Source organism: Gymnoscopelus microlampas, assembly GCF_963454915.1.
Source record: "Gymnoscopelus microlampas genome assembly, chromosome: 13".
Lineage (NCBI taxonomy): Eukaryota > Metazoa > Chordata > Actinopteri > Myctophiformes > Myctophidae > Gymnoscopelus > Gymnoscopelus microlampas.
Genome location: NC_139950.1, coordinates 25935563 through 25949579, shown reverse-complemented (window position 1 = coordinate 25949579; position 14017 = coordinate 25935563). Strand labels below are relative to the sequence as shown.

Here is a 14017-nt window from a genome sequence, read left to right as displayed (position 1 = left end):
ATTCGAATGGTTATCAATATAACATAGTATTATACAAAACCAAGTATCACAATTAATATTAATAGTGTATTTCACCAATTCTTAAAATAATGTTCTCTGTGGCGCGGGTAGCTTTGAGGGCAGCATGCAGGTCCAGTTGTTTAAGCAGGGGCTCATGCATCAAACTTCAATTTTCCGGCCGATTGAATAAATGATTATTCTCTCTCTGTCTCTTTCTTTTTCTCTCCCTCCCTCCCTCTCTCTCCCTCGCTTTCTCGATTTGAAATAGGCCAACAAAATGTTGTAGATTAATTATTACAATACAGAGGGATCTGGTGACGTGACCAACAGGCACCAAAACAACTGAAACTTACTCGAGAGAGTAAGTTACTCCGCGTGACCTTGAGAAAAGCATTAGAATATGTAATACTCAAAAAATTACAGTCTGCATAATATACATTATTACAGCGTATTATGGTTTTAGTAAAACGAACAAAAAATAGAAACATTTTGATATATGCAGACAGTAACATGTATAAATACTGTATATTTAGCAATTCAGCTAGTGTGTAACTTTTGTGTGTAGCCTAGATCGAGGATTTTTGGCCAGACCATCCTTGAAAAATACATTCTTAAATAATTCCCAGGTAGCTTCCTCGTCAAGTAAAGGTGCCTGGAACCACCACAAACTGACTAATAACCACTAGACCTATAGTTACACACATGTGTCAAAGATATCAGGTTAAAGATTATATAATAATGAATATTCCCGAAAATAGCCTATAAATGCGGCATAGATTATAGATCCAGATGTAATAAGCAATTATCCACTTAGCATATAGGTCTATTTGAAAAAACACTATCAAGCACTATTTAGATGTTTTTGCAGGATCATTTGCACAAATAATACAATAAATAGTCCTTCACCATATTCAATCAAACTTGTTAGAGCAACTGTATAACATAGACTATAAAATGTATAAATAATATATGCTCCTCACGGATTTTATGGCATTATTCAGCAGTTCTCTATAGGCCGGATGGATCATATCAATATTTTGTTTGATTTATTTTAATGAAAGCTTATTTTAAATTCACCATAAAGACGTTGAAATGCTCGACAAAAATATAGACTGCTATGCAGGCTTTCTTTCTTCCTTTCTTTCTTTTCTTAGAAATGTCCAATTAAACGGTGAAAGACAGAAGACCGCTCTTAAACACGCCAGTGGGTTAAAACGTCACCGGGGTCACAACACCCACTCAGCCACTACATAAATAAGCTTTCTGAGAGAGACTATCATCCTTTGAAAAGAAGTCAATTATTTCAAGCACCTCGCACAAACACAAAGCTCAGACCAGCCCTCTTCAAGAGAAAACAGACCTTCATTAATTCATGCACTTGTTTAAAAAAAAAAAAAAGGCTCCACAAAGAAAAGGGATCGAGAAAGGCATGATGGCGGCAGGCAGCAGGCCCAGATGAACAGAAGGTCCCATGTATGCATTATTTCTGAGCGAAAAGAAAATTGTTTCAAAGGCGGGTTAAGTCGATCCATCAAATTGACTCGTAATTGAGAGGAAAATCGTGAAACCATATGGCCCCCGAACGTTTGCCTTCTCGTGGACGTCGTAGATGTGTGTCTGTATGGATGGGACACGCTTGTCTCCGTATTGCGCCCGGCTGGAGACCGCCCCGGTCCCATTGTGCCTGTCACCCCGGGGAGAGGCGCTCATTTGTCCGCTTCAACCCCCAGTGTATAAACAACAGGGACGGGCAAATACGAGGGAGCACGCAAACACACACACACACACACACACACACACACACACACACACACACACACACACACACACACACACACACACACACACACACACACACACACACACACACACACACACACACACACACACACACACACACACACACACACACACTCGTCTTTAGGCTATGCTGCAGCCTGCAGATTGTTTTTTTCCACGTCATCATTTACTTCAGAGGAAAATAGAAATCGAGGTCAGAAGGCAGGTGGTTACTCTTTAGAATAAAGTTTTTGAGATTCTTTCTCAATGGCATACAATTAGGACCAAATACCACCAAACTACTTACAAACGTATAAGAAAAATAGAATTTGCCACATGCATGCTATTTGGCCGATTTCTGAATTGATTAATAGCCCAATATACAAGGATTATGAATTATCGTAAAGGAAACAGCTTATTTTCCCTTGGTCTATTTTCTAAATATTATGATAAAGGTGTTATGACTGAGCCAAACGCCTTTAACAAAAACGAAATGATTATTTATTAGGTTTTATTTATCAATGTCCGGTGTCAAAAGCAACAGCAATGAAATGCCGGTGAGGATGTTCAATATTAGGAAAGGCATTTTTTTATTTTTTATTTTATTTTTTACAGTTTTGAGTATAATAGCCTACATTTACAATTTATACATTTTTAATGTTATCTGGGTTTCTGAAGGCACTTCATTGGTATACAAACCATTATAAATATATTAAATTGTGACTTATACAAGCAATTAGACATTTTTCCCTCTGTGTTGATTATCATTTCAAAACAACTCATCATATCAAAAAGCTCAAAATAACGTTCCGGTAGGATTACATACGTCGAAAATTATGGCCTACAGGCTATTTCAGTCTCTCCGAAGAAATTGTAGGCTTTTGTCGACAATAAGACAAAACAAAAAAATTACCTAGCTTTAAAAAAATTGCTAACACAAAAGAAAACATGCATTGAAGTAGCCTACTTTCTTTAAGATTTGATTAAAAACAGAATCAACATTGTTGAATTTGGCTCTGATGTTTGCGCACGTGTGTGTGTGTGTGTGTGTGTGTGTGTGTGTGTGTGTGTGTGTGTGTGTGTGTGTGTGTGTGTGTGTGTGTGTGTGTGTGTGTGTGTGTGTGTGTGTGTGTGTGTGTGTGTGTGCGCGCGCGCGCGTGCGTGTGTGTGTGTGTGTGTGTTTTCAAGATATGCAGAGCAGACCTATGGCTTCGCTTAAACCAATGCAATGACAGTCGCCTACACACTAATACGCAGGCCTACTGTTAGCATGGCGACATAGCAGTCCGTGTGTTACAGTAGGCCTACTGTATCAATCCCCCCGTGGAGCAGAGTCCTTCCTTGCCTGCAAAGATATTGCGTTAATTGGCACTTAAGACTTCTGTCTTGTTTACTTGTTGTGACTGCAGACGCAGGTGGCAAAACACAGCCAATGAAAAGACATCAGAAAATAATTAGTCATCCACGTCTATCTCCTCGTCCTCCGAGCACCGGTCTGTGTAGGGCGACGAGAGGGGCGGAGAGGGAGACATGCGCAGTTTGTGTTGGTGCTTGGACTTGGATCCAGGGGAGGGGGAATCCGGCTTGCTGAGGCCGGGGCCGGTCGCCCCGTTAGCCGCGCATTTCTCCAGCTCCGCCAGCTTGGCGAGCTTCTCGAAGGACACGACTCCGACGGCCTTGGCCGACTCCACGTCCGCTTTCATCTCCTCCAGGTCCCGCTTCAGCTTGGCCCGTCGGTTCTGGAACCAGGTGATGACCTGAGCGTTAGTGAGGCCCAGCTGCTGGGCGATCTGGTCCCGGTCGGCCGGCGATAAGTACTTCTGGTACAAGAAGCGCTTCTCCAGCTCGTAGATCTGGTGGTTGGTGAAGGCAGTGCGCGATTTCCGACGCTTTTTCGGAGTGCTTCTCGTGCCGAAGAGCGTCAGACCGTCCCGGCCTGCAAGGAGAGACCAATGAAGGAGATGAAATAGGAATTGGGAAGTAAAGGTGCTTATAAACTACAGTCTATTTTGGTTCGTTCCTGCGCGTAAAAGCAGATATCAGACAAGAGTATGGTGTTGATTAGACATGTAAGAGTGTATGGCCTAAATAATAAACAAATAAACACAGAACGAACAAACAAAACTACAAATACAAATTCAGATATTAAAAAGATAATAAATAGGCTACACGTGGACTAAACAGTAGCATGTGCGTAAAACGAGACAATCATTCAGGCTGCTGCTGAATTATATTATTACTAATATATTATCATATTATAATATTACAATGGATCTGTTTTTCATTCTGTATTTTTCCCCACAAAATTATTTCGGCAATTCACTCCACAACAACACTAGAAAGACATTTTTTACACTCAGTTTAATTAACGCGAGGACTTTGTAATGAGCTAACTAACTCATAAACTAAATAAATAAAACACTTGACAAGCTTAGACAATTCACGCTAAAATCTTGCGTCAATACCTGCTCACAAATTAGGCTACATCCAAAATAGAAAACGCACATGATTAATGCGCCAAAGCCCAGGACTATGTCCTAGCAACAATTTGGTTAAATTGTTTACGCTTCAACCCATAATGTAGAAGACTATACGTTTAGCTTGTCTTCTTAGCATTAATAGGCTACACATTGTATTGTAGCCTATACAATTCTAAAATTTCAAACAGACCAATTCGTAAAAACCCTATAATGTATGAGTAATTAAAAAAACAAAATTCGGAAATTACATTTCCAAGGCGGGAAAAGTACAGGATTAACGAAATAAAATAGGCCTAAAATATAGGCTACACACAGTGTATAGTAATTCCTGTTCGCCCTTACCTTCGGCTGCTTGTAGAACGCTGACTTCCAGTCCTTTGAAGGTTTTACTGGCCAGCTCCTCCAGGGCGCAGAGAGGGGACGTCTGGCTGAGCAGGGCCCGACTGGAGAGGTTGTGTGCCGCCGGCGGCAGCTTCTCTCCTCCGGAGGAGAGCAGGTGCGTCGCCCCGCAGATGGAGTAGCTCCGTTTGGCCGACGGTTTGTTCAGGATGTCCTCGATGCTGAAGGGGGTCAGCGGCTTGTTGGAGTTGGCCGGCGGCGGGAGGTGGTCCAGCGGACTGCGTCTCCGCTCCTCCATCATCACCGTGGGGCATTTCGCGTCGTCTTTGGAGGTCATGGTGGCTTATTATCGGGTGGCACTTTGCTATCCGTGTCTGCGCGTGTAAGCGTTTTAGATAGCAGCACTTCAAAATAGCAACAACTCGGTTGAAATTAATAATAAATACAAAAAGTTGTGGAGCACGAAAGTAGGCGTCAAGAAAAGCCTCTGTATATATATCACAGGTGCCCGTGCCACCGCATGTTGGCCGCTTTACCGCAGGGATATGGAAGGAGACTCTGGAGTTCCCGTTAAAGTCCCGGCACGTCTTCAATGCACTCTTTCCGGGGTGACGCACGACCCTCCACAAGACCAAACCATCCGGCGGACGGCGATGCACCAAAAGCAGCGACGATTGACCACCGCTAACAAGTTATTACTGACTGCTAGGTGATCAATTACACTCACTGACTGCATTTCTCTCTCTCTCTCTCTCTCTCTCTCTCTCTCTCTCTCTCTCTCTCTCTCTCTCTCTCTCTCTCTCTCTCTCTCTCTCTCTCTCTCTCTCTCTCTCTCTCTCTCTCTCTCTCTCTCTCTCTCTCTCTCTCTCTCTCTCTCTCTCTCTCTCTCTCTCTCTCTCTCTCTCTCTCTCTCTCTCTCTCTCTCTCTCTCTCTCACACCGCCCTCACTTTGCTCTCTCCTTTCTGTCACTCATTGAATATGATGCAGCCCCGTGCCGACTTTAGCGCGAGGAGTGGGGCAGCGGTAATTAGAGGGCATGGCCGACAGGGCGGAGTCAAATTAGAACGAGGGTCCACTTAACACTTTCTCAGCGTAATTAGATAATTTGTCACAAAAAACAAGCAAATACTTTTCACTGCGTAATGTTATACCCGCATTTGCATGCACGCCAAGAAGTCCTGTGCGTAATTGGCACCGTGCGTTTTTTGTGTACTGGGTTTTAAGTTAACGCTTTGCCCATTCGGTTCTGGCCTGCCCGCGACAACTATATCAGGCTAATTATTTTGCACTGGAAAGACAACCTGATTGTATTCGTTCACGTTTATTTATTTATAACAGAAAAAAACACGTGGCAAATGAGAAACTGGATAACGCTGACGGAGAATGAGAATGCTTATGTCTGTCTGTCAGAGACTGGATCTGCCCTTTTATAAAAACAAGAGAGAGCACTAAATTAGTGCCTTGAGAATTATAATAATTATTAATAATAATAATTAATATTATATCAACGTTATAATACCACCGACGAGAGAAATAAATAAACAAGCAACAATTATAAAGTGAGAAATTGACCTATAAAGCATCAATTTTGTACACTCAGTTAAATTAACATTGAGGATTTTACTGTAGGCTATAGTAACTGATTTAGGCAGCAACTAGAAGGTTGAGACAGATAGCTCGAGAGAAGAGAGAGAGAGAGAGAGAGAGAGAGAGAGAGAGAGAGAGAGAGAGAGAGAGAGAGAGAGAGAGAGAGAGAGAGAGAGAGAGGGGGGGGGGGGGGGGGGTGACATAGGAGGGCATCAAATCTCTAGCTCCCTGCCTTTAGCTGTGCCAAGCCCCCTCCCATGCAATAACTCAGAAGCAAAGGGCCGGCAGCCATGACAACAGCAGTATATTTATCAAGTCATAGGTTAACTTACTCTCCAAGCCACATGCACATATCAGTAGTCACTAGGCATGATGTTGAGTGTTAGTATTCTTCTTTCAAAGACGTCTTTGGAGGTTATGTAAACTAGGCCTAATAAAAATAAATAGGCTAAATAAATAGTATGACAAAAAGCAGTACTTTAATTATTAAAATAAAGACACTAAATATATTAAATATAAATTAAATGAAATCTTATTGTAATATAATTATTACACATGCATTATGATATACAACATATTTAATACAATATTCCTCTATTGAAGTTGTTTGTGGATGACCCATGGCCATGACAAAGCACCTCATAATCGCTTTAGGGCTCATTTGAGAGACACTGATCCAGAGCAGTTTTATTCAAGAGTCAAAAATGTATTTTTAATTGCTATACATCCCAACGGTGTATGAGAGTAAAATTCTATGTTCAGCAGTAAACATTATTCATTGCATTACCCTTTATATGTTCATTTGACAATAGTAGCCTACATTTATATTTTACATAAAATTGATATTCTAAAATGATTATGTCACTCTGAAGTGCAGAGCTAGTTCAGCACCAATTCATGATCAGCTGATTCAGTCACATCACTCCATCTTATTGGAGCGGGCTATTTAAACCTCCCTGATCACTGCTCATTATTTTTTGCTGCTGCGCTGCCATCTTGCTGCTCTCTGAGCGCTCTGCTCTGTGAAGTTATTTGTGCACCACCACCCCAGCGTCCACCTGGACCTGTGTGCTTTGTTTCTATATGATTCCCTTATGGGGGTCTATTTCATTCCCTGTAAGATCTTTTTGGCAAATCATTTATTATAATATTGCATGCTTACAGGGAATTAATGAAATGAGACAGAGCCTTGACACCAAATATGCGTATGAATATTCATGCTCAATATATTTATGCTCAATAAATATATTTATTCAATCCAAGAGTTGTCATGTCGGATATGATCAACATGGGTGCATGTCACCAGCCCCATGTATACTGAAAAGTTTCCAACAGTCGAAAACGTTAACAAACCAGACGACAAAATGTGTGTGTCCACATTTGTGCCCTTTAAAAATGTTTGAGAAAGCTTTTATTCACATGTATTCATTATTCAGCCATGGATGGCGTTTTGGTGAAGGTTTGTGACCTGAAGAAGACAAAGACGGTTGAAACTTCAAAAAAAAATACATATTGGCAGTAGGCCTAATGGGTACTGCCAATCCCCAACCTTAGTCCTAAAGTGCTCTTTCTGATGACTGTAGTTTAGGCCTATTGACTGTAGGCCGCGACACCATGTCCTCCAGATAGGGTATATTTAATTATATCCAACATATGAATACATTATAATCAAAATAAATCTAAGATTAGCTAATATATAGCCTATACAGAGACACCGCACCTTTATGTGGGTACTTGTAGGCCCACAGAACAGAACATGCTTAAATAAAGATATAATGAATGAATGCATGCATGGAACCAATTTCTAATAACATAGACAAGGCAAAGATATAAGTCATAAAAAAGACGAATGACTGTTTTAGTAAGTTTTAAGAGCGACCATCTGCAAACACGACCCTTTCGGAGGCTCTGACGGGGTCTTTCGACAGGTTTATTTCGTAATTTACTTGCGTGAGATTTGATTACACGCCTCCTGTTGGATCTTTTCAGAGTTGCCCTTTTCATTCTCCACTCAACATCCAACGCTGACGGATGTCTGTTTCTTCATCCGATACCCTCGCCGAAATCGAGAAACACTCGATTTTTCACGTATGTCTTAATTTCGCCTTTGAGAGCGAACTTTCTGTTGGGTTCTTTGAAGTGCCAAGTGACTCCAGGGCGCCCTGTCTGCCCTGATTGAAAATATAGTAGACCCTATACTGCATGTAAGCTACTGACTCTAATATACCAATGAATAAAATAAACACTTGCTGATTTGGCCACTTCTTCAGACGATAACTGTATTGCAGTAGGCTAGTTCACCCAATTAATAATGATAGTAATAGTAATAACTAATAACAATAATAGTTATAGTAATAATTCATAATAATTATTATATTCAAATCTTTCCTTTTAGGGTTTCCTGCAAGTAATTATTGTTATTATACTATTTCACTCCAAAGTCTCTTATATCACAACATTATGGCCAGAATCACTGTTTTACATAATAATTCTCATTGTGCTATTTTACTTTAAACTAAAGTCTAATGTCTAACTGTCTATCATGTAAATCTTAAGTCTGAAGTGTACTTGAAAAAGTAGATAAAGTAAGGTTATTATTATGTTTCACCCTGACTGCAGTTTTTGAATAACAGAACAGCTTAATCAGTTACAGTACACAATCACACAAGCTTCCAGTATATCACATGTATAGATTCCCATTGGGAGCTTCCCTATGACAGTCTGAGTCTACTATTGGCCACATGGGATATTCCCTCGATGACAGTCTGCTGTTGTTGGTCACAAGGAGTTTTCCCAATAGCCAACAACCACAGTCTACTGCTGGCCACAGTACGGAGCTTGCCCAGTAAAACCACAGTTCTGTAACATTGGTCACTAAGCAGATTTGCTGGGGCATTTGGAGGCGGTTAAGTGCCATGCCCAGTCAAAGATATCTCAGTTGTTTGGGGGGAATTCACTTCCCTGAATTTTCCAGGTCTGAGGATCTTTAGTGGACTGTTTTAGAGCAAGGTTTCTTTAAGGACAGAAGAGTAAAATCCCTTTGTTCTGGTTTCCTCAAGACATTTAGCAGCAATAATAATAAACATAATATGGAATGACAAGGGTATAAAAAATAAAAAATAAAGAATCAAAGATAGTAGCAGTATCAAGGTGTCCAACATGGCAATTGATTAACACCATCCGGCCTCTGACCACAGACAGGTTCAACTAAACTATTCCTATTAATTTAGTTGAACCTTCGCATGAGGAAATTAAACATTTGAGCCAAATGGCAGAAGATTGAATTCAGAAAATTCAGCAGACATTAATTCCTCAGCTAGTTAATTCGTTTTTTTGTTTGTTTTTTAACCCACAGTGGCCAGTACACTCGTTAAATTGACTTGACTGGTTGTATTGTAATATGGTGATTAAGTTTATCTGATCTGCATTTGTTTTTAAGTTGCCCCAGAGCTTCAGCTAAATGCTTAACTGTAAAAAATTAAATGTAGCAACCACCAAAATACATATTGGCAGTAATGGGTAGTGCTAGCTTGAAGTGCTCTTTCTGATGACTGTAGTTTAGGCCTATTGACTCTTATAGCTCAGTGATGTTCTGCTGCTCTGTCCTCAAGTTTAATCTACCCTGTTTCTGTGTGAACCAGCACAGTTCTTACACAAGGAAACTCAATGTGTTTCATGAGAAGGATTAAATCAGGTGTAAAATGCCAGGCAGAGGCGCACACAAGCACGTACACACACGCACGCACGCACGCACGCACGCACGCACGCACGCACCACACACACACACACACACACACACACACACACACACACACACACACACACACACACACACACACACACACACACACACACACACACACACACACACACACACACACACACACACACACACACACACACACACACACACACACACACACACACACACTTGGATAGGTGCCCATGTGAACAGGAACAGTTGTGTGAAATGGCCTCTCAGTGTGGCTTGGCTAATAAGAAGCGCAGATGCATGTCGTTACAACGCTAGAAGTGGGAGAGCCTATCGCTATAAGAGGCTATGCTAGGTATAGTGGTCAATGAAGACCATGTCTCTGTTTTCTCTAGTTGGTTCTCGGTGGTTTTACATTTACAGACTATTATGCCCAGCGGCTCTTCATAATAACCAGACGGTAAACACAAGGCCGAGGTTGATGACACCATATTGATGACATTTCTGCTCAATGTAAATGTCTTGAGACAACTTGTGATTTGACAGTATAAGAAAGACGGTTGATCCAAGACTTTGAATTAACAAAATGTAAAAAATATTCACTCACTCACTCACTCTCTCACACACTCTCACACACACACACACACACACACACACACACACACACACACACACACACACACACACACACACACACACACACACACACACACACACACACACACACACAAACTATATTTGGGGATTTACTTCCTTGGCCTATTAGCAACATGCAGAAGAAATTTGGCACTGATCATCGGTCCAGTGGTTTGTGAGATTAACATCAGACAAACACACAGAGACAGACTTATTTTTAGATGACTCGTCCCCTAGGAGCCACACCACAAAAATATGGACAGTCAATATGAAATCACCCATTGGTTAGTGGATTCCCATTCTGAAGCCTCGAGTTCAACAAATTGAATCGCCGTCTTGGATACATGGGTCTTTGTGGCAGAAGTGACCATATTTGTGCAGAGGGTGGGAGTTGGGGATACGCATTGCTATGTCTCTATCCTGATCGCTGTGGTAGTCCATGGTAGGGCCTTGTCAATTACAACGCAGTCACGCCTCCAGATTTGAAAAAGTGGCCTACTGGGAGTGTGCATGTAAAGTTTCATGCCAATCGGTCCAGCGGTGTCCTGGACTCACAGATCCACAGACAGACAAGACAGACTCACAGAGTGAAAACAATCCCCACCCCGGGCCAGCCGTTCGGGCCTGGTGGAGATAACTATTGATGTCACATGCACACTGCAAGCAACAAAGGAAGACTACAGATCGACATAAAATGTTTTGTGCTAAATCTATTCATATTGTACAAAAACAGCCCCCAACCTTAATCCTATGTTCTTATACATCCTTTAAACATATACATCAACATGAACTTCCACCAACAAGTGTCGGGACAAAGTATCTATTCACATAAGTTCAGAAAGTAGACATGGCAGGATGTGATGTGAATTGGTTAGAGAGCTAGCATGACTTGTGGAGTGGAGGTATGACTTGAGGGTATAGACAGGCACACAGGAAAATCACCAGTCATTTAACTCTGAGAGTATACTGTAAAAGTATGTTAGTTTAACTCTGAGTGTGTACAAATGGAACCAAATGGACCCGAAAGGGTTTGTACACTCCCAGAGTTACAAATGGATAAATGAAGTAGCCAGGCAGGCAGAAAGATAGGTAGAGAGAAGGTAAAAGAGCATGAGAAAAACAGGACAAGAGGAGGGAGAGAATGAGAGCATGAGAAAAGAGCAGCAGAGAGAGAGTGTGCAAAGAAGGATGGAGAAAGAGAGAAGGGGTGAAAAACAGAGGAATAGAGAGATGGAGAGAGACAGAAATAACAGAGAGCGACGGTGTACAGAGAGAGGTCACACCCACTGTGTATAAGACACTGACAAGACAGTGTTTAAAGTGCCAAGAAGACACGCACGCACGCACGCACGCACACACACACACACGCACGCACGCACGCACGTACGCACGCACGCACGCACGCACGCACGCACGCACGCACGCACGCACGCACACACGCACGCACGCACGCACGCACGCACGCACACACACGCACGCACACGCATACACACATGCACGGACACACGCACAAAAATACTCAAGCTTTCTCTCTGTCTCTCAGGCAAACACTAGCGGTAGTGTGTGTGTGTGTGTGTGTGTGTGTGTGTGTGTGTGTGTGTGTGTGTGTGTGTGTGTGTGAGAGAGAGAGAGAGAGACAGGGATTTGAACTGTGATGAATGTCGGGTTCTCCAGAGCCCGCTGTTTGAGGCCCAAAACAGGACAGGTGCACCTTGAAGACCAAAGGGTGAGAGAGACACTTATGATAGATGATGGTACTTAGAGAGAGAGGTAGGGAGGGAGGGAGAGAGGAGGTGAGCAGTAATAGAGAGCAAAAGACAGAAAGGGGGTAGGGTGAGAGAGAGAGAGAGAGAGAGAGAGAGAGAGAGAGAGAGAGAGAGAGAGAGAGAATCAGAGAGAGAGAGAATCAGAGAGGAGACAGGGTACATGTATTTGTCAAGAGCAAAAGGCCATCTTTAACTTAAACTCACACACATATTCATAACATTATTAATACATGAGGTCCAGTGGTAAGCAGATCTCTTTATGGTAGCTGTCAGACAAATGGACAAGTGTTCTTCATCACTATGTGACAAGTGTCCAGTGACAAGAAACCTCAATGATATGACTGTGGGCCAGTGATAGGTTAGTGCACTGGATCTCAACCTTTTCTGGATCAGGGCCCACTTGAAAAATCACGAAAGTAGGTTGCGTGCATTTTCAGAGCATGCTTATTTTAATGATCAATCAAACGATTGTGTTCTGGCTTGGATCAATGGAACCAAGTATATCATGAAGTATTTCTTCTACATTATTTATGTTACATTATTTATCTTCAATTATTTGGGGGCCCACTTGCAATCTCCTCGCGGCCCACCAGTGGGCACTGGCCCACAGGTTGATAATCACTGGATTAGTGCAGTTGTGATCATCTGATCAGTGCTAGCATGTTTATGGAAGTGGAGTTGGGATATGGCAATAACTGATAACAGACTTCTAAAAGTGCCATGTAGGCTACTCATCAGGAGCAGTTAGGGGTGTCAGTAAGCAAGGGCGCCGATAACGTGGGTGCCCGGGGGCTAAAGCACCCACTGTGGGTGAGGAGCACCCACTGGGTGCTGGTCAAAAAAAAAAGAAAAAAAAGTTTAAAAAAAAATATATTTTTCAAAATCAGATCGCCTGGTTCAGATCGCCACTGAACAACCGAATTAAACAAAATAAAGTTACAAAACCCCCCCAAAAAAGTAAATTATCCGACCAATACCTGCAAAAGTTTTCGCGCACGCGCTTTGCGCGTGGCGAACGGGGGCGCACACGTGCATGTGTGCCTTGTTGGGCACCCGCTAGAGCTTATAAATATCGGCTCCCCTGTCAGTAAGTGTCTTGCTCAAGGACACTTCGACACTAACCCTGGGATTGAACCAGGAACCTTCAGAATCCCAAGCGTCTGCTCTACCTCCTGTTCCCCCCCCGTAACTCAGAGAGTGTACTAATGCAGCGATTCTCAACCTGTGGGCTGGGGCCCACTGGTGGGCCGTGAGGATATTGCAAGTGGGCCCCCAAATAATTAACAATACACTAAGATGTTCATGATAATAGAACATTAATAATATATGAAATAAATAATGAATGTAAAAAAAAACTGTCGGAATGAATGAACGATTTTATTTTCGTGTCTGGCTGCCTTTCACAGCCCATCGCTTACGGGATTATTCAGACACAATTTAAAGAACAACTTTTCCAGTGCTGACACCAAAATAATAAACAAAATAAATAAATACCACACACTGATCAAAAGTACAGTTTAGTAGTCACATTTTTGTCATTGTATTTTTGAAAAATGAAATTTGTTCCAAGCCGCAACACAATCGATTGACTGATCATTAAAATAAACAAGCTTTGAAAATGCTACGCGGCCCACCCATTTGACCGTTAAGTGATCCAATGGGTGGGCCGCGAATGCTTTCATGATTTTCAAGTGGGCCCTGATCCAGAAAAGGTTGC

The 14017-nt window shown here is 42.0% G+C and overlaps 1 protein-coding gene across 1 annotated transcript; it reads right to left on the bottom strand.

The window, feature by feature from the left end:
• Positions 1 to 3233: 3233 nt before the first annotated feature.
• On the bottom strand, positions 3234 to 4935 carry lbx1a (ladybird homeobox 1a; the record flags this gene model as incomplete). The annotated part of the gene is made up of 2 exons (XM_084076070.1): positions 3234 to 3715; positions 4602 to 4935. 2 exons carry the CDS (start codon positions 4933 to 4935, stop codon positions 3234 to 3236), a joined length of 816 nt encoding a protein of 271 aa, XP_083932196.1.
• Between the last annotated feature and the right edge of the window lie 9082 nt (positions 4936 to 14017).